Source organism: Ctenocephalides felis, unplaced genomic scaffold (genome assembly GCF_003426905.1).
Source record: "Ctenocephalides felis isolate EL2017-DRISC unplaced genomic scaffold, ASM342690v1 CF-g0.4_SCAFFOLD_01886, whole genome shotgun sequence".
Taxonomy (NCBI): domain Eukaryota; kingdom Metazoa; phylum Arthropoda; class Insecta; order Siphonaptera; family Pulicidae; genus Ctenocephalides; species Ctenocephalides felis.
Window position 1 is genome coordinate 186194441 of NW_020538040.1, and position 25143 is coordinate 186219583.

General features: G+C 29.0%; 1 protein-coding gene across 1 annotated transcript in view; it reads left to right on the top strand.

Moving 5' to 3' along the window:
• LOC113376406 (FERM and PDZ domain-containing protein 4) overlaps positions 1-25143 on the top strand; it is a 537953-nt gene that overhangs the window by 501615 nt on the left and 11195 nt on the right. The window contains exons 4-6 of the mRNA XM_026616309.1: positions 7661-7777; positions 17584-17835; positions 21588-21807. Coding sequence (XP_026472094.1) covers positions 7661-7777; positions 17584-17835; positions 21588-21807 — 589 coding nt within the window. The remainder of the gene's footprint in view (positions 1-7660; positions 7778-17583; positions 17836-21587; positions 21808-25143) is intronic.

Genomic DNA, 25143 nt, shown 5'->3' on the forward strand with positions numbered 1-25143 from the left:
TACCGAAAAATTGGCTAAATACATTATTTCTTGAGTTGTAATTGCAAAACCATTCGCGATTTTGGATACTTAGAACTTTTCCAATTTCAATTTTAAACCATTAAGATCACTAAATTCTACCTGGAAATATAGCAGGTCATATCAGGTCATGGATTTGCTTCCTGTCGTGCATCTATAAATCGCTCGGTTCTAGTTGCCGCTTTTTGCTTCAACTTTTGCTGCTGCTGCTAACTGCAGCTACACACGCCTTTATAAATGCGCACTTAGTCGCCTTCCGAGCCGACCAGCCCGGTCTAACGATTGCCCCGGGTACCACTTCATACTACTCTTCTATGATATCATGAGGTCTAATTATGAAAATGAATTATTTTAGCTGTAATCCGAGCTTTCCACGGTCTCATTATATTTCTATAATTAAACGTTTTAATTGTACTAAAACAATGACTCAAAGTTTAACTTCTTATTTTTAACTTTATCAGAGATATAAATATCTTATTTTCAATCTTTTTTAATAAAATAACAAGTTAAAAATAGGCTTCGATGCTCTTGCAATATTTTTATAACTGAAATTAATATGTACTAAAAATGTATTTTTCAAAATTACGTAAATCAATTTCTACAAGTAAACACTAAATCAAATATTACATATTGCCACTCTACATATCTCGTATAACTTCTTAGATTGATTTCTATATGTGTTTCAATTAGGAAAATAAACTATTATGTTATTCATACATTAGATAGTTATAAATAATTTCCATATATTTAACATTTAACCTTTAAATTTCATCAAAACAATAGATGAAAGTTCTAGGAAGTTAGTTATTATAATTTTGTATGGAGATACGAATATTAAAGTTCGCTTCATAAGTTGAACATCATAGTTAATTTCATTTTCTGAGAATGAAGTTGATGAATTTCTTTGGTTCATATTTTTCTATTTTTACATTATACAGTTTCATAAAATACCTAAATCATTACATTTATTAAAGGTTCATAAAAGTTATAAAATGTGGAATGTATTACTAACTTCTATATTCTATCTAATTTTTTTAGTTAAAGTCAATCGAGTAAAAAATTATGTATGAAATAAATATAGTAACAGCGCTATATGACAATGAATATAATACTAGATCTTGGAGAAATTTATTTCTGCTCTCGTTTCTATAGAAATAAGCACTAATTGATCAAAAAATGAAAAAACATTACTATTTATCTACTTATTTTCGATAATTACATTAAAGTTTCAGAATACTTTTATATAATTACAATAATTCAATGTATTTGCTTATTGCTTCACCTTCACCACCATTAGTTTTCTCTCAATCATTTAAGGTTTCTGTCAAAAAGTCGAGAGCTCTGAAAGCCCACAAATGTTCAAGAAAAATATGCCACCGAGGTCAATTGCTAATGCATTCTAATTGTAATGGATTTAGATATTTATAAATAGATTTGTAAATGCAAAACAGTAATATATACATCATAACATCAATGAAAAACATGAATTTCTTTAAACATTTATTATGAAAACCATAAATACTGGCTATGGTATTTGCCTTCATTCAGTAGAAATAAAAGTGAAATTTAAGAACTAAAATGTATAAAAAATTGAGACTAAAAATTATAAAAAGTTGAAATGTTTTTCTTAGTGTTAATTGCCTAGATTGCAATTCAACTGATATTGGAGAAACAAGCCAAAATTTATTAAAACGACTACACAATTAAAAAAATCACTGTAGAGTTGTATTTCCAAATTTTTTGCTATATATTTATATATATATATATATATATACACTAGCTAATCCAGCCAACGTTGTTCAGTCATAAAAAATTTCTAGGAAATTTTTAGTATTAAAAACTAACTGTTTGTGTATGTAGAAGTAAGTTTAAGGAAATATCAATCGAAATTCATGGGAAAACATTCATTGACTGAAAGCAGGATGAAGCATATATATTAGGGTGGTCCTTAAAAACTAACTTAAAGTTAATATTAAGAGTTAAAACATTCAGAGAATTTTTTTTATCATTTTGGAAGCCTTTCAGCCCCTGGGGCAAAAAAAATCGAAAAAGTCCATATTAAGGACTACCCTAAATATATGTATGTAGGTGTGTGTGTGTTTATGCATGTGTTTTAGATAGGCTAGATACATTTATTAGTTTAGTTTGTCATTTTGTTAAGTACGTATATATACGTACAATTTTCGTGTATGTATGTATCGCTAACTGATATTCGAGCAAGATCTTCCAATATAACTTATTAAGAAAGTTATCAAAGAGCTAACTTATTGTTATACGTATGTATGTTTTGTATTACACGTTAGGTATATATATATTTAGTCGATATAATATCGATTTCTGTTTCGCTCGAGTAAGCCACGGAGACAATGGTGGCGCAAAATACGTTTTGTAGTTCAGATTTAATACATGAGTGCAGTTTCGAATGTATCAATATCGGAATTTACGATTGTCACAGTTCGCTTGACGACATGAATATCTGTCGTAGGTCTGCCAAGGATTCGGATTCGGATTCGGATTCGGTTCCGTGACATTGTTCGATGCGAATGTCTCCCATTCGGTTATTTTCTTTATATTCCACGATAGAAACGATTACTTATATTGTGACAGTTGATCGATTGTAAATTGTGAAATTGTGAAATGCCTAATACGACTCAGGGATAGCGATTTAAGCGAATACAAATAATGTCACACAGTATGATAGATATTCTTTAAACAAACTCACGATCTGTGCGATCGCAAAACCGAGAATGTTTTTTTGTGAAATCTTTTACCGGTAGAGAGTTTACTCTTGGGTTTTAAACACTTTTCTTTTTTTCATACATATGTGGTATCTACAGGATTATACCTATTTTGTAATATTTTATTCAAATACATACACTGAAAAGATATTTGTTAAACTGTTTAATCTAACTCAAAATTAACAATACATCTTATGAAACAATTAAATAACATATACCTGAAAATTATATTAAGTTCTCGTAAACTAAGCAACAGTGCTTACGATTACAAAAACTAACAAGGAAAGAAAATACTTTTGTTATAGATTTTCAAATGTTTGTTTCAAAACGTTTGAGCCCATGTAATGCTTATTAAGACGCCTATATTATCTAGTTTACATATTCTTTATTTAGTTCTTATAATATAAATAATAAAATTCATCAATATATCAGCAAGTTTACAAAGATATCAGCTTTCACACCGTTTGCAGTATATATTATTTGCCTGGCTTTATTTACACATGACCATTTCTATAACCGAGAGGGCGAAAATAAATCTCTGAAACGGGATGCATTATGCAGTTCGCGGTCTGTTTCTGACAGCTATTTATCATATGGTATTACGATAGGTATCATTGCAGCCACGAGCACTTTTATTATATATTTATCGTCTCTTCAATACTGAATGCATCACTTACGATTTTTAAGAATTAATAACAGGACTGCGGGAAAACTACAATAGATACAAAGTCGAGAAAATTTCAAAGAAATTTTTCTAAAGATATTCAGTACTGTCTGGAAGTTTCTTGGATACAGATTATTTTTAGAAACAGTTTTAGTTGATAAATCGATTTTTATGACAAAGCAAGATATTTCTGAAAATTCTTGGTATATATATACATGAGATAATTCATCTGGAAGTGTCTCACATAAAGTATGTAAAAATTAAATGTAGGAAATTGTATAAAAAAACAAATTCTTCAAAATGTTTGAAAATAGCCTACAATACCTTGATATCTAAATTTCGGTAATTCACTGCAATTTCCTCTATACATCTCAAAAACCTATAAGTATGTTTTTTAATTAACTAAAGAGCTCCCATTTATTTTATTATTATTTTTATTCCATTTCAGTTTTCATATTGATCAAGTAGACGTCTTTGTTAATGGTCACATAACTTAGTCTGTGTTTTGTACGCGTCCGTTAGAAAAAATTCACTTCACACCATCTAAGAAGTATATAAATTGAATGTAATTTGTGTAAGTCTTGCCATTTAACTCAATAAGACTTTGAATTGATGTTGCATATTAAGCGAAAGAATCAGAATAAAAAAGAGGTGCTTGTTTTTTATGCAGAAATAACAAACAATAGACGACGTTATGCACGAAGATTTATTTTCAACTTTTTAAGGTTATGTTTTTGCCAGTAATTTGATAATTTAATCATCATAAGGCAAAATGTCACTCATACCCAGTTAATTTGCATATGCATTATTCTTCATGTCGAGGACATTTATATTATTCAATATTCAACTGTTTATGAAATTTAATAATTATATTTCACATTATTTATCCAGATTAAAATTGTTTTGTTTTGTAACAATGCGGCTTTAATACTAATTCTATTTTCCATGTATTAAAACTACGCGGTCGCTCCACCGTATGAATCGCTGTATAAGTCCTGTGCAAAATTCTCTTGTTTTGTGTTCCGTTCACCGAGAATGCGCTTTTCTCATTTGTTTTCATTTTTTGAAAAGTATTAAAAATATGCAAATATATTTCATATTTATTTGCAACGCAACTTGTATTAAAACAGTCATAAAAAATCCCGTTATTTCCAAATCTATTCTAGTAAATACAAATACTCTGAAGCAATGATTTTTAAAATGGTTTTACTATAACTTGTGAGGGGTCTATATTATCGAAAAAATGGTTTCATGAATTATCTGAAAGTCATGAAGAAACGGCTTGACCAATCACACGTGAAACTAATCTGCGCGAGTTCTTACCGAATTTCATTAAATGGCTGTTAAATTTTTTAATTTGATATGGTTGTTCTTGAGAAAACTTCGGGAAAATGTGTAATTTTTTCACTTTAAGTTTCAAACTATTCAGAATTACTTAAATCATCTAGACAACATACATTAGCAAATGGCTAATTGGATGGCTAATTAGCAAATGGCTGAATTTCTGGCAAAAACATGAACTTCTCTTTCACGAAGTTAAAAATAAAGAGGGCAAATAATATTCATGATCATAATAATCAAATAAAATTTATTGATATTGAAAACTTTTAAACACATCGGAATGATTTAACTTTAATTAATTAAGATTAATAAATGTTTTTAAAATACTCGGGAATTTACATTCAATTTATACATTTTTAAGAATAAATTTGTAACGCATACGTGGTACGAAAATATATACTTACAAAAAATATTATTTCACATGTCAATGTAGAAGAAAGAAAACTTCTGATTTGACATTTCAAATCGTTTATTTATTGTTATTATTCATTTTATATGTTTAAGCAATGTTTAGGTAAAAAAACAATATTCCTAAATGAGCAAAAGCTAAAAGTGTCACACAAATATATTAAATGTTTCAAAAATTCTAAGACATAACAAAATGTGAAGGAAGGCTTGGAAACATAAAATGGATATGAAATTTCTTCTTGCGTTGTCAATAACTTGTGCTATAAAGAGTTATAGTGAAATTCATTTTGCAAATCTAGATTCATCTAAATAAATTAATTCCTATATCCCTAAATCACTTCATTCACGAAACGCGAAGAGCTAGAAGTAAATACACATCCATTCTCCTCTTAAATCAAGTAATCGATATTCAAAACTTTGCCGATCTTTATTCATTATGAGCAATTAGCCACTTGAAACTTTTCGAACAAAAGTTTTGTTGCGATATTGCAATAATTGAATTAGTTTTACGACGACTACAAAGGCAGACGAAGGATAAGAGATTTTCAATCGTCTATTCAAGTCAAGTGCCATCGCTGATTAATGCCCATTCGATCATAATAATTAAACGAAATATCTTCGACGATAAAGTGTTATATAGAAATTAGTTATATAATCACAAAAGAGCAGTATTGAAATTTATTGAAGTACCTGTTCGATTTATTATTATTCTCTGGTTTAAATTTTAATAGATTTTTGAGACTCATCTGGCTGCAGGTAATCGGACTCTGATATTGATGATGAGAAATCAGAATTAATTTAGTTGTAATTAATACTAATTTCTAATAAAGCGAGAAATTTCTATTAAAGCACAGTGCAGTATACTACTAATTAGTTATATAATCTATTATAACCATCCCTTAAAAAGATTAATCACAATTTTCCATGTAAAATTTAAAACACGAATCATTGCAATCCATATATTTTAATGAGTTTATATCACAATATGTAAAATAAACTAATATCTGTCAAGTCGATGTTCGAGTGAAATATATTTGTAATATTCTGCATATTTCAAATCAGTTCAATCACATACCATGAATATTATTCAGTTGAATAATTCTGGTCATATTAAACACGGTGGTACTTCATGATCAATAATAAATATCGAATACAATGTAAAATTACCTTGTTGATATATCGGACTTGTGTAAATATTTTCTGCTGCTGGGTAATCACGTTTTATGTACAGATTTCTGTTAATTATGTTTTGTCAAACCGATAGATATTTTTAATCTGCAACAATAAATAAACACTGACTGTGTGCTGATTATTATAAAAAATGTATAGCATATTTACTTGTATAAATTGAGCTCGTCATGGTGTATTGGTTAAGAACTTGGGCTAGCACAAACTGGATTGATTCTAATCTCGGCCAGCTCGATATCAAGCGGTATGATATGTGAAATTTTCACTCGAGGTTATATATACTCTTATATATACAGTTTCATACTATGCGTAGTATTGCAGAATAGTACAATGCTTGATAGTTTTATAATAAAAAAAATCGAGTAAAAAATAAAGAACTAAAAATGTTGTTTTTCTATATTACTAACAAACATTGTATTTTTTAAAAGATGGGCTTTCAAAGTTCAAAGACCAATTTTGAAAATTTTCAAATTTATTATTAAACGAAAAATCTTAATTCTGCAAATTTTTGGGAGATTATGTCATTATTTTTGACTGAGGTATTGGAAATATTATTTTCGATTACGTATCTAAAGTTCAAATGAACAAAATTAATAAAAATGAACCACAATAACCGAAAAATTGTCACATTTTTACTAAAGCTCTAGGTTGCACTTAAAGCTCATAATTTGCAAACTACGTGAAAAATTGAAATTTCTTTTCCATGATAGTTATTATGATTAATATTGCGGTTTGTCGGTTTTCAAAAACCGGTTTTCGGGCGGAAATTATGAAATTCGAAAACCGGTTTTTAGTGGAAAAAATTGGTTTTCACTGTATAAATAGTAAATGACAAATTGATAGACGTCCTCATTTTTTTTAAGTCAAATCTTATTAAACAAAAAATTATTAGAATATTTGAAATTTATTAATTAAAATTGTTCAGAATAGAAAATACTCGGACTTTTGCTTAATTGTTTTTAAAACTGAGTTTTACATGAACAAGTATGTCACAATATGTATCTGTTTTTTTATCATTATTTTTTTAATTTAATAAAAGTTTTTCATTTTTTATATAAAATTTGAAAACCGGTTAAAACCGGTTTACCGGAATAAATACTATTTGAAAACCGTTTTTTTTTTTAAATAAAACTGAAAAAAAACTGAACCCTAAAATACCCAGTTTCGGCTTGAAGTTGAGTTCTGAGACAACATGTATATATGTGTGTGTATGTATGCATGTAATATGTATGTATACACTTATGAACAAAAGCAATTTGTAAATGAATATAATTCTCAAAAAGTGTTTTTGATTAATTTGCAGCCATGTTACGCGCACTGCGGGCTGGTTGCCGCCCGTTGAGAATTGGCTGAACAAGGAGCGGCTGCCTTATGGCTGGGAGAAGGCTCTCGATATTCGGAGGAGGCCCTATTATCTTAAGTGAGTTCACATCAGAAATGTACATTTAAAATTAAATATATTTATATATATATATATATATATATATACTAGCGAACCCGACTCCGTTTCGCCACCAGAAGTTTTCGTGAGAAATATGAAGAATTTTTTTGCTTGTTTTATATTTGAAAAGGAAAAACTTGATTTTTTTACACAACAGTAATGAATTTTTTTCGATTGCAAAAATGAAGTGTTTTTTAGTTGAACTTCTCTAAGTAAATGAAAGTGAATCCGCCAACTATCCGTTTCATCGAAGTGCTCTTTGGTAAACCACATTTTTTGTTTTATGGTCTGACGTTAACACAAACAAAGCGGATGGTTTCCCAACTCGTGAACAGGCAACGTATAACTGCCTATGTGAAAAACAATGATTTTCTAAATAATCTATTTGAAATTTATCTCGCAAACACTAAGCGATTGGCCTTGCGACTTGTTAATTGTCATTGCGAACGCAAGGCGAACTGGAAATTGCAATCGTTTGAAGTCAAACGGAAGACCAGTCGGAATCATTGGTATGTCCCCAAATTGTCAGCAATTTTTGATTGAATGGTGAAATTCATTGCGTGTACTTCATTATTCTTTGCGGCAAGAACTGCTCGTTGACTTAACCAAGCATAATTCTGATAATTCTCACTAATGTTATTACTCGAATTTTTAATTACGGTGCGTGAAGTTTCAGCAATTGGCATTAAGGCACGATGCCATGCACCACCTAATTTTCTTAGCTATAAACCTTGCGGAGCCCGAGACCGCAACGAATGCAAAATTGTCGAATTCGGTTTGTGCGTTCTGGAGTTATATCGTCAGGATAGAAAACCCGACTTATATATATATATATATATATATATATATATATATATATATGTAGATAATTTATATTAAGTATAAATTAATTAATCAATATGAGCATATAAGAAAACAATCTTTAATAAACTGAGTACACACTGAGTATATTCGGTCTATTTTTATTATACTGTTCTTAGATTCTATAAATATATGGTACAAGTTATAGATTATATATAGCATAAATTAAACGTCCTTAAATACTTGGCTAAGCCAAACAGCGTTGATGTTGACAAAATGCTTTCAATTTAACGAGATGTCCGCACGAATCCCGAACAAAGCCGTGATTTACATTAAAGTGATTGATTATAGTTTTTGCTCGGCGGAGCTGCTGAGTATGCAAGCGGTTAATATATATTCTAATGAGAAGGCGTTTAATCGAAAAAAAACTTTTTTGTACCAGTTCCATATATAAGAGCTTTGAAATACTGGCCGTTTTTGCTCTTCCCAGCACCAAATATATGGGGGTTGAAGACTTATTTTTACTATCAGAATAACAATTTTTGAATTTTTGAATTAGCGATTTAAATTATGTTATTTATTGGAAATTCAAATTATTTATTTATTTCAATTAACAAAGTATATTTGAAATTATTTACTTATTTTTCAATATCTCATCTTTATCTCAAATCCTCCAATCGATTTTAATAATTACATATTCTTCTCATTTTTGCATTGAGAAATCAAGAATATCGTATGCAAGGTCAAACAATTGTATTTTTATTTTTTCATTACTATACGACAATCAGAACAGAAATTAATAAAATAAATTAAACATTACGAAAACATAGGAAAAATAAATAATGACGTTGAATTAATATATATTCTGATGTTTTAACAATGAAATATCACTTTTGTACATATATAATTTTGTTTGTTAGAAATTAAATTACCTGATTATTTTTAACTTCCCGTAGGATGAGTTATTGTAATCGTCAAAAAATCGAAAGTGATAATTTTTGCATATCTGCACGTTTTGGAGGTTTCTGAACATTTTGGCATACTTCAGGAAAAATAGATGTGTGTGTATGTGTGGATACAATTTTTTGTCGACCGATTTGAATAATTTCAAAAGTAATCGATTTCTATTGATAGGGAGATGTGCTGATTATTTTTTTGGGAAAGGTCGGTCCAGCCGTTTCCGGGATACGAAGCAATGAGTGCAGAAAATGGAAATTAGGTTTTTGAGAGAACACGGCATCCGATTTGAATTATTCAAGAAACATTCAATTTGTAATGATGAGAAGAAGAGTTTTTGGCAAAGACAGGCCCAGCCGTTTCAGAGATAATTAGCTAAAAATGTAAAAAATGACAGTTTTGAATGATTGGAAGTCAAGTTGGACCTTTGTTCCCCGTCCTACTCTACTTATATAAATATTTCCTCCGTTCTTCTCGAATTTTCCAACCGCTTTTCCCGATCATTACTCCTATTTTCCCGAACTATCCGGTGGTATGTGCGGACTTCAGCTTTCCACGTGTCGTACGATACGAGACGAGTATCACGCAACGACCGCTTCAGAATAGAGAAGCGGCGACGTGTATTCGAGGGAAACTTTGATGTGTTTTCCCTGAACGCGTGCGGCTTTCGCATAAAGTTATTCAATTTCAACTACACAAAATTGTTTTGTAACGAATTCCATCTTATCTGCCATGAGACGCATATTATAATGCGATGACACCGCTCGCAACGTTTGATGGAATCAACATCAAGCGCCTAAATGTTCTGACGAGAAATATAGGAAGCGGTAAAAGGACTTGGACCTAGTTCTTTTGAACAAGAAATGAAACTAGTGGTGCATGGCATCGTGCCTTAAAGAAAATTTCTGGAAATTCCCGTACCAACAATTTTTTTTTTAATTGTATCCGCACACACACACGCACACGCATACACACACTGTATGTTTTTTTGTATATTGAACAAATAATAGAAGGCATTATATTTACAAGCCATCATCGTTAGTTTAAGTATAGTTACTACATAAACTTTGTAATTAGTTTATGGTGATTTTTTTGTAAATTGACAAACTTTATGTCTGCTTAAACGCTTCAAGTCATTTTAAAGCGATTGGGACCTTTGGAAAAAAGTATGTATGTTTGTGTATGTGAGCCAATTTTAGATGAAATTTCCATACAATTTTTTTTTTTTGACAATTTTGATGAATTTTTCAGATTGATTATGGTCAACAATACGTGGTTTAAATTTAAAAATTTATAAGAGTTTGAAAATTATCACGGTCAAAATTTGTTGTAAACAGTCGCTTTTGTGATGTGATGAGTCAAAATTTTAATTTCTACAACGTTTTCTTAAAAACGGCTGAACAGATTTTGCAAATTTAAAATGCATTGGATTAAACTCGATAAAAATGAGCAGCAAATAGGTTTGGGAAATTATCGGACAAATTATTTCTTTGGAGTAAAAAAGCATTTCGTAACCGTTTTCGCAAAAATTTTGCATCTCAAGTTTATGGTGCATTATTCACAGAAATTAATTCATAAATATCTAAATAGATTCTTTACATCTGTATCACTTAACAAGCAATATACAAAACTTTTAGTTGCATAAAAAATGTCACCATCAATTTGAATGATTAAATTATATCAAGGACTACATACATGATATACGTAATCGTGCCAGCATTTTTTTTATAACAAATGCTTAATATTTTATAAAATATTTTATTAAGTTCTTAAAGAAAATGCTCCGGTGTATTTTATGAAATTTAACATGGTGATATAGTTTAGTCCTATAAAAATTGGGTGAATTATATAATTTCATTAAAATTTGGAATTATGGGCGTTTTCAGGGCATACAAGCACGTGTTTGCACAGTTGTAAATTATATTTTTATATAAACAAATCTCGATACTAAATTCAATATTTCAAGCATTTAATATCTATATAACAGTAGAAAGTATTTTATGTTTATATATAGATCTTGATAAACTTTCTTAATAATCCATGACATGAATATCATCAAGTGAAGGAATAAAATTTTCTAAATGTAGGCGTATAATAAGAAAGAGATATTGTCGGCAGTGGTGTCGTAAAAAGCTCGAGCTTTTGCCTCTCAAAGAAAGCTGCAGGCTAATCGACTTTTGACTTCCGTGAAATACTCAAAGCACAGTCGAACAAACATAAAAGTTGCAACTAGAGGGTTTGGTTCTGCTTGAAAAGTATCTACTGTACTTCTATGAGTAAGAGTTGATAAAGATACTTCGATATTTAAAAGAATAAAGCTCGACTTTGTTCTTTAGATGTTTATGAATTCAGTCGTCCTCCTACACGTGCATAAAATTAAACTAAGGATCATTTAATTTAAGACTCTCTTTATATTTGAAGCAAGTTGATAATATCAAGTCAATTATTAAATAATTGATAACTAGTTTTCGTATACTAATCTAATTTGTTCTTAGAACAATCTGAAATATTGTTTTTTCTCTGTCAGCCAAATTATTATTTTTATTAACTTTTCTTAGGGTAAGTTATAGTAATCGTAAAGAAATGAAAATTTTTATAAATCTTTTCGTTTCGGATGTTTCTGAACATTTTGGCATACCTTAGGAAAATGGATGTATGTGTGTGTGTTCGGATTTTTGTCGAGGATTTTTGAAATATGGATCAACCGATTTGGATAATTTAAAAAAACATTCATTTTCTATTAATAAGGAGACGTGCTGATTAGTTTGTGACAAAGGCAGGTCCAGTCGTTTAGGAGATACGGAGTAAAGCGTGCAGAAAATAGAAATCCAGTTTTTGAGAGAACGGAGCACCTGATATGAATGATTCAAAAAACTTTCAATTCGTAATGATAAAGAGATGTGCTGAGTAGTTTTTGGCAAAGGCAGGTCCAGCCCTTTCGGAGGTATAGAGCTAAATGTGCAAAAAATAGCAGTTTTGAGGAATCTAAGCATCCGATTTAAATGATTCAAAAAAAAATTCTGCTTGTGTTGACAAAACAATTGCTTTTGAAAAAAAATTATATTTTTTTTCAAAAAAGTTTTTTTTTGTATATCGAAAAAAGAATCGGATTTTAATTTTATTTCTGGCTAAAGTTCTAAAGCTCATTTATATATATTAAGTAAATAATTTTAACATTGCAATTCAGTTTATATAATTTTTTTAAAAATTAGACGATGTCCTTTATTTTACATCCGATTGATCAAGTTTTGTTTATTTACTTTTCTGTAATACATATATGAACGTCGTCGTCAAATTCATGAGCTCTTATATTTTGTCTATAAAATAAAAATAATGAAAGTAACAGTACTTACAATAGTCTATATGAAAACATTCAATATTCCTTGAATATTTTATTATGGTGCCGGATGTTCCAGTAATTTGCTTTAAGGCACGATGCCATACACCACTAGTTATTTTTATTTTCTACTTTTTTCTCACAAAGTTATGCCATGTGCCACTTTATCCACCAAAACTTTCCTTCCCACGTAATTTTATTTCGCAAAATTCATTAATTATGGTAATTAATCCCCATAGGGCAGGTTTTTAACTGATCACTGAATTTGTTCAGCTGGAAGAATGTTTGTCATAATTCGATATTCTCGATTATCTTTTTGATGTGTTTTTTCTCTGTACTATTGAATTTTCCAATAATTTATATGAACACTTTGTTGCTTGTTAATTCATTCAATAGACCTTTTGATCGGTGTTGCGCAAATGCGCGAATTTGTTTCCGAAATCGGTATTTTTATTGGACTATTATTTTATGAATGTTTCGACGTGAACAATATTTGCCGAAAATTTACAAACGGTTTTTTTTTTAAATTGTATTGTTCTGGAAGTAATTTTGTTATGAAAGCCAGTGTATGGTAAAAAATGATTGTGTGAAATAGTTAAAAGTGAATTTGAAAATTTTAACTCTTCCATTTCAAGTATTATTGTTATTTCATTATTATAATTCTTTGTCAATTACAGATTCTAGAATCAGTATATATATATATATATATATATATATATATATATACTAGATGACCCGACAGACGTAGTCTGTCAAAAGTTTCAAACTTTTTAATATCCTATTCGACGTCATGTCTGTGTGATTCATTTATGGTCTTGGCATAATCAGTATAAGAAATTCAGAAAAAATGATATAGTATCTGCGGTAAAAGAACAATATCGCACTTGATTTTACCACACAATATGATTGCTTTAATAATTTAGTCCATAATTTTCATAATCTCGTACGATATATTAGTTGCTTTTTGGCAATTATAATTTCTAAAGTACATTCTTCTTACTGATAATTTAATAAACATCATTGTTTATGTTCAAATCTTAGGTAAATTAATTTATAAAATCTAGTTCATATGAGCACTATTCAATCTAAGATCAACTTGCTAAATACTCCATATTCAATGCCAAACAAATGAACTTATTTTGACACATGAAACAAAACTCTAAATCATTTTTTCAATAAGTAGAATTATTTTTTGTGTCGTTTAAATAATATAGTAAAGTAAAACAAAATGCGACATGCATAAATTTGAAAAAATAATCTATATGCAATGTTGGATTTATTGCGTTATTTATTAAACTGAGTATTATAATTTCATTTGTCAAACATATACTGTTGACTGTATCTTATATTATTTTAATTTTTGGCACATCTTAGCTGCTTTTCGGCAATACTAATGTAAGAATTACATTTTTCTTGTATATTATATTCTAATATTATCTAGGCTCATAATTTCAGCTAAATTCTAATGTCAAGTAAATTGACATTCCTAGCAGATGTTTTCAATGCCAAACAATGATAAGTGTTTTTTTTTTAAATTTTGCCATTTATTTCTACAATATTACTATAGTTTTATCGTTCATTAAATCTTAAAAATTTTCTTTGACGAACTATAAAAGGAATTATCAAAATCCGAATAACCGTTTAAGAGAAGTATCAAATCATACACCCGTACAGAAGAATTTTATATATAAGATATATATAACGGTAGTCATTAATATTGATATATTCAGTTAAAGTTTCAGCTATTTATCTCAAAGCAAAATGCCACTTGCATTTATAAATATATCTAGATTATATCTCTGATGCAGTTTCTCCCGACTGCAGTTATATAACTCGTACCTTGTAGGTATTAATGTTCCTGATATAATTTCAAACTTACATAGATATTGGTTGAGCCGATCCCAGTATGATATTAAATTCTCATCTTCACAGTAACTTGTCCTAATATATCAAAGATGTTTGGGTCAATTAAATCAACGTCCTCGGCCTAACCCAGTTATTGAATATCGAATTATATCACAATGAATTACAAGGGCCCAGCTAGAATCTAGAGGTTACTTGGAATGGTCCAGATTAAGTAACGAGATTATCTTGTTTAATTAACAAAGACACTTGGTTAGGCTTTTCTAATTTAATGTGATTAAAATTTTGAAGGCGTTCAGTGATTACTAATTGGGGAGATTTGTATGACAGGCACAACTAATTAAGAAAATAAGATTATATGATAGAAAATAAATATTAAAAGTGTTATAGGATTATTACTTTTATGATATTGGAACTCACTATAAATGCATTTATTTTTTCATTTATATATTATTTCGTTGTTACTCAATTGTATATATTATAAACTAATTAATATTCGTTTATTATTAAATTTTTTTTTTACAATTTATATGTATGTTTCCATTCGAATTATTAAATCGTTGATTCAATTTTCAGGAAGTTTACGTTCAAAAGAGAGATTGCAGAATGTATCATTTTGAATATGGCGTTTTACATAATTTGCAGAGTTTAAATTAAATTCCGAATAGAATACCAATCTGTGTCGATCAAAATTATTATATCACTGTATATAATGTTTGAAATTGAAATGAGTATTTAGCAATAATTAATAAATTTATCATTCACATGAAAAATAATTAGGGACAAAATATTTTAAATCCTAAAATTTTTAACAACATAAATTTATGTGTCATTTTATGTTTAGTTTCAATTTGTAATAAAATTGTAATAATAAAGGAAATCTCATTTTATTGAACAACGATGAAGTTGTGTAGAACCATATAATATTAATTTATTTATTGAGGTCTTCTACATCAAAAATACAATAGAGATCACTTACATTTTTTAGAGAAAAATTTAAAAAATATTTAGGCAGCTTCACTAATTTTTTTAAAAATATATTTTCTGAAGAAGAATTTTTTATCTTACAATACTTTTAGTCTCATTTTTTTCGTTTTAAAATCAAAAATGCCCACAAAAAACTACTGGCTCAAATTGTGTAGTGAATTGTAGTGATTGTAACGTTTGTTATTTCGGGGATTTTTTCTAATTTATGTATAAGAGAATAAATAAATGAATGAGAAATAAATAAATGAACACATTTGAACCCGAAGGTTAATAAAATTATATATATATATATATATATATATATATATATATATGAGGATTTTTTGTTTGACGTTGAAACAATTGAAATGAAAAAAACAGCTAATGCGTCGAATGTAAAGAATTTATTTTAATTTTTTATACGTTTCGAGACTAGATGTGTCTCATCTGCAACCCTTCACAATCACAATCCTCTTTAAACAGATACCGAATTAATCTTATAAGGTCTTTAAAATTAATCCATCTGTTCTGGCTGTTATTTAAAAAGAAAAATTATTTTACAGAACAATTTCATTAAAGTTTAATTCTTGATTCCATAGAATTTATGGTTTATAGATGATTTATTTCCTAGTTCTGACCGCTCGTCGTGCTTTCTAGCAAAGGTAGCATTCAGTAATGGATTCTGACACAGATATATATATATATATATATATATATATATATATATATATATATATATTTAAATTTTCCTTACTTTCAATCCGTTATGTGTTTCCATGTGAACGGAACGTCTGAGTTAACCTCACCAGGACAAGTAAAAATTGACAAAAAACTAATACCTGCAAAATGTTTTGTATTTTCACTTTATTCTAATTTTGTTATGTGAATATATCAATTTATGCATAAAACTATAATTGCAAATGCATACTACAAAAGAATCAACGTCCATCCTAACTATTTACCCAGCCAAGTGTAGTCGAAAGCCCAGTACACCAGATTGAAGCGAAAATTACCCACTGATCTTATTTACTAACATTTATATTACTAAAGTTTTTTTTTATTTCTTAATAATTGAATTGAATTGACCTCTAAATGGCATAGGGGTGTTTCTGTATACCGCTGTATTTCTGTAAACTTAGATAAATTATACTAATATATACATTTGGGTGGTCCTCAATATGGATATTTTCCAATTTCTTTACTCCCAAGAGCTCACTTGCTTCCAAATTGATATAAAAAAAAATTCCAGAAGTTTTAGCTCTTAATATTAACTTTAAGATAGTCTGCACTCCAACCAAAGTTGGAGCAAAAAAATTCGAATATATCCATATTACGAACCACCCTAATATATATATATATATATATATATATATATATATATATATATATATATATTAATTTGCAAATATGAACCAACAACACTCTTTTTTGCACTAATTTATTAAATCATAATTTTCACAAACGTTTCGAGACTAGGTTTGTCTCATCATCAGTGTGTTATAGTTTAAAATTTAAAATATGGAAACCTAAATTAGCATTATATGTTATCCGTTACAAGTCGTTCGATATACTGTCTTCTGCCCCACCAACGATCGTCGGTGTCCGAATTCTCTATTCAATTTCAAGTGGTTAGTCACGCAATATCAGATAGGAAAGGAAGGATTAGGGAGCAGTTGAAAAATAGATGTCGTTAGGAGAAAAAATATTCTATGAAATGAGAGGGTTTGTTTATAAAATTTGTTTTAAAATATATATATATATATATATATATATATGTGTGTGTGTGTGTGTGTATGTGTTGGCATGTGTTCTGTAATTTCTTTTCTACTTTTTATTTTCAACCTATCTTTTCTTTTCTCAGCCACGTGAACAAAACGTCTACGTACACGGCGCCAGGGCAGGTTCAGTGGCGTCCAGCTCCGGTTCCACGTTCGGTGACCATGTGCCGGGACCCAGAAATGGGTTTCGGGTTCGTGGCGGGCAGCGAGCGACCGGTACTAGTCAGATGCGTCACGTACGGAGGACCCAGTCATGGCAGATTACTTCCCGGTGATCAGATATTGGCTGTAAATGGAGAGAATGTCAAGGAAGCTCCCAGGGATTATGTCATTAGGTGGGTAATTGACAGATTTTTATATTAACTAGTCGTGCATGGCATTGTGCCTTAAGGCAATTTGCCGGAACTCCTCCGAATATTATTTTTTAAAAACTTTAAAATTTTTTGAAAACTTTGAAAAAACGAGATTTTTAAATTTTGAAATTTTTGAAAAATTAGATTTTGTTTGGCCAATGTTTGGCCTTGCTATATCATTGGTCTGTTGTGCTGCAGAATCGGCTCATTAGTCTATTATTGACATAACATATCTTTGGCCACTTGGCAACAATTATTGGAGCTTGGTTGGCATTTGGGTTTGTCGGTTTTCAAAAACCGGTTTTTGGCAAAAATTGTGGAATTCGAAAACCGGTTTTTTAGTGCGCAAAGTCGGTTTTCACTGTATAAATGGAAAATGATAAATATAGCCAAATATAAAAGATAGATGAAAGCGTTTTGATTCTTGAAATCATATCGGTTCAATAGCATTTGATATCTTATCAGTCTGCAATGCTTCCCAGAAAGGTTTTGTATATATTAATTTAGATTTTTATACCAGTGTATATATTAATTTAAATCAGTATGACTTCTTTTTGAAGAAGTAACTTCCTCTACTCAAACTTAAAAAAAGAGTTTTAAACCCTAGAAGCCACAAATTAAAAAACAAAAACTTAGAGTTATTATATCAGGCTTTAAAAACAATTAAGCATAATTTGATCGCAAGTATGAGAGTATTTTCTATTTCAGAAAATTTTGTGAGTAATCAAAGGACATGTCTAAGTAGAAATTCAGTAGACGTTCTCAGTTTTTTGAAATCATTTGAAAAAACAATTAGAATGTTTAAAATTAATTAATTAAAATTTCTCGGATCAGACAATACCCGAGTTTAGCTTAATTGTTTTTAAAACTAAAATTGATATTAACAAGTATGTATCAACATGTATCTAATACTTTTTATTTTTCTTTTAGTTTAATGAATTTTTGTTATTTATTAATGTATTATTTTTATTTATTCGAAAACTTTCCTTTCAATATCATAAAAATATTTTCATTCTTATATGTGAAAGTGATGCATGAATAACGAATAATTATCTTCAAAGTTATTTATACAAGATAAACTATTATTTTTAGTTCTATTAATTAAAACTAAAATAATTTTGTTTACTATCTATAAAATTGAACAATAAATAATTCAGTCAAATATTGCTCTAAATTACACTAAATTTGCGGATAAATTACAAAATATTCGAGCAAAAATTAATTTTCTATATAAAATTCGAAAACCGGTTAAAACCGGTTTTTTAGTAAAATTGAAATTCGAAAACCGGTTTTCTGAAATGTCGGTTTTTGTATAAACCCTAGTCCTAACGTTGCACCATTTGATGATTTTTTTTGACCTTTGCGAAACTCCTTCAATGACAAACAATTTAATTATTATGATGGTGTCAAATTGTACCTAATACAGTTTTTGGCTAGTAAATATTTATCAATCGTCTACTACTACTGCTACTATTACTATTCACGGATACCCATATTAAATTAAATTTCTTAATCCCGAGTCCCTTCAGTATCTTTTACATCACTCAAATTGTATTACTTAGTGTCATTTAGAGTGTATGTGCACCTAAGCTCTTCGGATCAAACAGATGTAGTAAACGTATTACATTAGCTAAAAACTTCCACCTCGTACGTGAGAGAGCGAAGCAGACTTCTAGTTCACATCGAGTTCCGTAAATATTTAATGATGATGGCAAACGTATTAAGATAGAGAATGTTGTTTTGCCAACGAACAAAATTTATTTTGATATATAATCAAATAATGATAATACATAGTATAAGAAATTCAGAAAAAAATGATATAGATTCTGCGGTAAAAGAACAATATCATACTTGATTTTACCACACAACATAATTGCTTCAATAATTTAGTCTATAATTTTTATACTATCGTACGATGTATTAGTTGCTTTTTGGCAATTATAATTTTTAAAGTACATTATTCTTACTAATAATTTAATAAACATTATTGTTTATGTTCAAATTTTAAGTGAATTAATTTGTAAAATCTAGTTCATATGAGCACTATTCAATCTAAGATCAACTTGCTAAATATTCCATATCCAATGCCAAACAAATGAATTTTTGACGCATGAAACAAAATTCTAAATCATTTTTTTAATAAGTAAAAATATTTTTTGTATTGTTAAATAATTTAGTGAATGCGGTATGCATTAGTTAAAAAAATAATGTATATGCAATTCTAGACTTACTGCGTTATTTATTAAACTGAATTATATAATTTCATCTGCCAAACATACTGTTAACTGTATCTCATATTATTTTAATTTCTAGCACATCTCAGCTGCTTTTCGGCAATAACAATATACACATCACATTTTTTTGTATATTTTTTTCTAATATTATCTAGGCTCATAATTTCAGCTAAACTAAAGTTTCAAGTCAATCGACATTTCTAGCAGATGACAGTTCAAATGTTTTCAATGTCAAACAATGATAAGTGGTTTTTGTAATTTTAATCATTTATTTCTTCAAGATTACTATAGTTTTGTCGTTCATTAAATCTTAAAAAATTTCTTTGACAAACTCTGAAAAGAATTATCAAAATCCGAATAACCGTTTAGGAGAAGTATCAAATCATACACCCGTACAGAAGAATTTTATATATAAGATAATTTATATATATTCTATCTTTTTATTGTATCATATACTATCTATATTATATCATATACTATCTTTATATATTCTATACTGTCCAATTTTTTTACAATTGACTCCTTCCTTCTTTTTCATTTACTAACCTGGCTTTTTTTATTTTTAATTCTGTTCTATCTCAAATCCTGTTTAATTTCAATCCAACAAATCAAAAGACATTTCTAAGTCAGTGCCAGGACTAGAACTGATTATCCTTGTTGTGTAAATCGGGCATGCTACTGACTTAGCTATTCCCGTCACGATGGTATTTTTGATTGAAAAAATGATAATATATACAGTAGAATCTCGTTATACGGATTCGCGATTATCGCGGACTATCAACCGCGACTAATTTATATGTATGTTCATACTTACAATTCGATTAATGCTGCAATTTTGTAAATGTATGTAATGTAATGTAAGAACATATATATGCACATACATATGAAAGTGTTAATTTCTTAATAAACATTGATTTTTGTTGAAATCTATGTATGTATTTGTTATTTTTAATACATACACAACATTATTCTTTATACATTCGATTATCCGGATTTTCGATTATGCAAATGCATATCTACAACAATTAGTCCGGTTAATCGAGGTTCTAGTGTGAAAATTGAGAATATGTGTGTACTTTATGCTTACGTAGTTATAGAATTTATTAAACCTCTCTTTCGATAATTCAGATTGTTGGGTTATAATTTAACCCTTGTGGCTGTGGACTGTATTAAACCCTGATTTGTTGGTATATTATGTATTTGTTGCAGTTCTAATTACAATCACTGATTTGTTACAAGTTATAAAGAAAGAAGATATATTTATTTTTATTGGTTATTTACATGTTGTTAAGCGCACTTTACTTTTTGAAGTGAACAACTAGTTCAATTAAAACACTCCGCTACCCCCTCTACCAGGGGTAGCAACCATTCCGTGTAAAGCTTAATGCCCTGAAGTTTGTCACCTTCATGGCCAATATAATAAAACAAAAAGACGTCCGAACAATGTGAAAAAAATAAACGTTTGTTATATTATATATAATATGTATCTTTTCCTCCCAGAATGGTTCGTGGTTGTGAAAAACACGTGTCGATGGTCGTTTGTCAGCCAGAACCGGTGGGCGCCTTCGGACGGAAGTCGACGATGCAGCGGGCGAAGCAGCAAAGCACCGACGACCAGAGAACAGGCGACGAGGCGGCCGCGGACACCAAGCGAAAGGCGCCGCACGCCCGCGTACGGTTTGCGGAAAGCGTTTGCGTCAACGGGGCTCCATTATTTCCGGTAAGAAATATACATATGTAGTGGTGCATGGCATCGTGCCTTAAGGCCAATAGCTAGAACTTTCCATACCAAAAATTAATTTTTTTTAAAAAGATTAAATTTTCTTTTAGAACTCTGAAAAATCGATTTTTGAGATCTTTAAATTTTTTGTAAAATTTGATATTTTCGAAAAATTTTATTTTTTATACTTTGAAATATTTCGGAATATGAACATTTTTTGAAAATTGAACGACACGACTTGCTTCTACCAAAAACTAATCAGCACGTCTCCTTATCAATACAAATCGAATGTTTTTATAATTATTCAAATCGGTTGACTCGTGTTCCCGAAATTGTCGAAAATTTGTATTTGCACACACACATACATACACACACACATACAAACACACACACATACATACACACATACATACAAACATACACACTACATATGAACATACATACAAACGTACATACACACACATACATACATTTTTGCTAAGGTATGCCTCACCTTTAAACGTAAAGATATACACAAATTTTCATTTTCGATTTTTTTGCGATTACTATAACTTACCCTACGGGAAGTTAATAATTAATGTTTAATTTTATTAATTAATTTGTATTAACAGGCATTGTTTTCAAGTATATTAATTGTAACATAACATAACATATTCACATATATTCTATATTACAGTTCAATTTTAATACTACATTTCATGTACCATAATTTTTATACAAAACCAGGGCTCGATCCGAGTACCTCTGGCATATGAGTAGGGCATGATTAGCAAATTTGCAGTTTATTTATTATGCGATTTGTTTGTGTTTGCTGTCGAAATAGGCGTTTTTATTTTAAATAATTACATTGAGCACTGACATTACCTTTTTCAAAAAATCAGATTTAAAAATTTTAATAGAAGTTCGATGTTTTTCTGCACGGTTGAAGTGAAACTTTGTAATGTGTAAATGAAAATAAGAAGCTGCAAAATTTGATTTTTACTGAACTTATATTATTTTTTAAGACGAACGATCGCATATTGATCACGTCTTTTAATAATCGTTTTCGATTACGAATTGAATATATTTTTTTAATATTTTTCACAAGAACTGCATAAATGGTAGTTCTAGTTTGATTTATAATATTTTTAAATAATTTACAAGATATACAGATAATTTAAAACATTCGGATATAACTTGCTACATTTCCAGACAATTTACAACATTTTTAAATAACACAACATTTTAAGACAATTTACTAAACTGTTATATAACTTACTATACTTTCAGACAATTTACAATACTTTCAGTAAATCTCTACATTTTAGGCAATCTAAAACATTTTCAGACAACCTACAACATTTTGTGACAATCTACAACATTCTCAGACAATTAACACCTTAGAAAAGTCACCTCATTTTCTCAAGACTCTTTTCTTCTTTCTATTAACGACGTCTTCTGTATTTATATATTGGCAGACTATTTTGATGGAAATGATAGAAAATAAAGCTATGAAATGATTTAATAGTTAATAATCATTTATAATAAAAAAATATACACCCATCAAAAAATCATAGAAAACGAAATTTAGGTTTTTAATGTATACTCATGTAAAAATGTTTGAGTTTCATTTTTTTTCAATATGTATATCTTGTGGGATATCAATGATAGTTCTAGTTGGATTAATAACATTTTTAGAAACTTACAACTTTTTTTGGAAGAACGATTTATTTTGTATTTTTATTAATGTTCAAGTCTATACTTTGAATGGATTGGCAATTTGGATTGTTACGTCGTTTCTATACATCAATAAAAATGATCGAAGATAATAATATAATATAAAATTTACATATTAAGTTTTATTAGTTACAACTTTGGTAATGATAATTGAAACTTTATATTCCAAATAAATATTTTAAATTGTAGTTGGAAATCTAATTATTTAATAAATACGAGTCATTTGTTAAACAATAACAGTATTTTTATCACATTCTGTTTTCTGTGTAAGGTAAATTTATCGTATTTCTTCTGCAAACAAATTTTTCAAATTTTAAATAAAAGCAATTATATTCAACTGTTTAATGAAGAAAACCATAGATTGAGTCCGAATCCGAAATGGCAGTGTAACATTTACTACTCTCAATCTCATTTCCTTTAAATCAACACAAACACCAATTTGGTCCGCGATTAATTACCCAATTAACCCTTCTCAAGTTAAAGTAAATTTCATTAGTTGCATATAGGTATTTTGTTTTCCTTTCGCAGCCGTCGGCCTTTTCATTAGGAGACATCTGCGTGCCACCAATGGCAAACGTGTTAAAAGTTTCTTAGAAAATGGACAGACGAAAAGTTTTAAGTACGACGCCTCGACGACTGTCGAAGATGTGGTGAGCAGTCTTAAGGACAAACTCTGCCTCACCGCTTCGGAACACTTCAGCCTGGTGCTCGAACACGTCAAAACTTTACGGAGGAACAAATTGACCCTGCTCGACCCCGAGGAATCCTTGGCAAGGGTGAGATATTTGTTTTGTTTCGTTTTGGTTCCTCGGTTTTACAGAGGATAATATATATATATATATATATATATATATATATATATAAAATTTGAAAGTTTTCAGATTTTATTTAAAATCCATACGTTTCGGCTAACAAATAAATAATTTTTTTCGGAAAAGACGATATATAAATATACTTGTCATAAAAGTTTGCACATGTGTTTGACAAATTGTGAGAATAGCAGTAACTGTGGAATTTTGTCATTTTTTTTATCTTGAGACGCTATTCAAAAATCATATATTTGTTTCGTTCAAAGATGTAAAGTCGTTTCTTTTATTCAGGATCTGTAATCGGATAAACAAACCTTCAATAACTTTCTTCTGAACCAGTTTTCTTCGAAGTGTAGTATTTTAGAGTTAAAAAATCTATATTATGGTTTGAATTGTTTATATGATCTGTAATCACTGTTTTGAATTGTTTACCTTTTTTTTAATTTTTTAATATTAATTTTTTGTGTTGATATAGGCGTTTGCTCAGATTTTTGCTTGTTTCGCCTATGTAAATGAGTTTGCAGTCTGTACACGTTATTTGATATACTAGGCGATCTGAATGAAATGTTGATTTGACTTTAGTATATAATATATATATATATATATATATATATATATATATATACATTCTAGCAATTTAAATTTTATTTAAATAAATATCAAGCAATCAAATTCAATTACAATTATTTCGATATATCAATACGCACATATTGTAAATATGATTAAAATAATCCCAAGTTTATTAATTCAATAAAAGTGCGTTTATTTTATTTTTCAGCATACGAAAATGACTAGTTATTTCATAATTTTA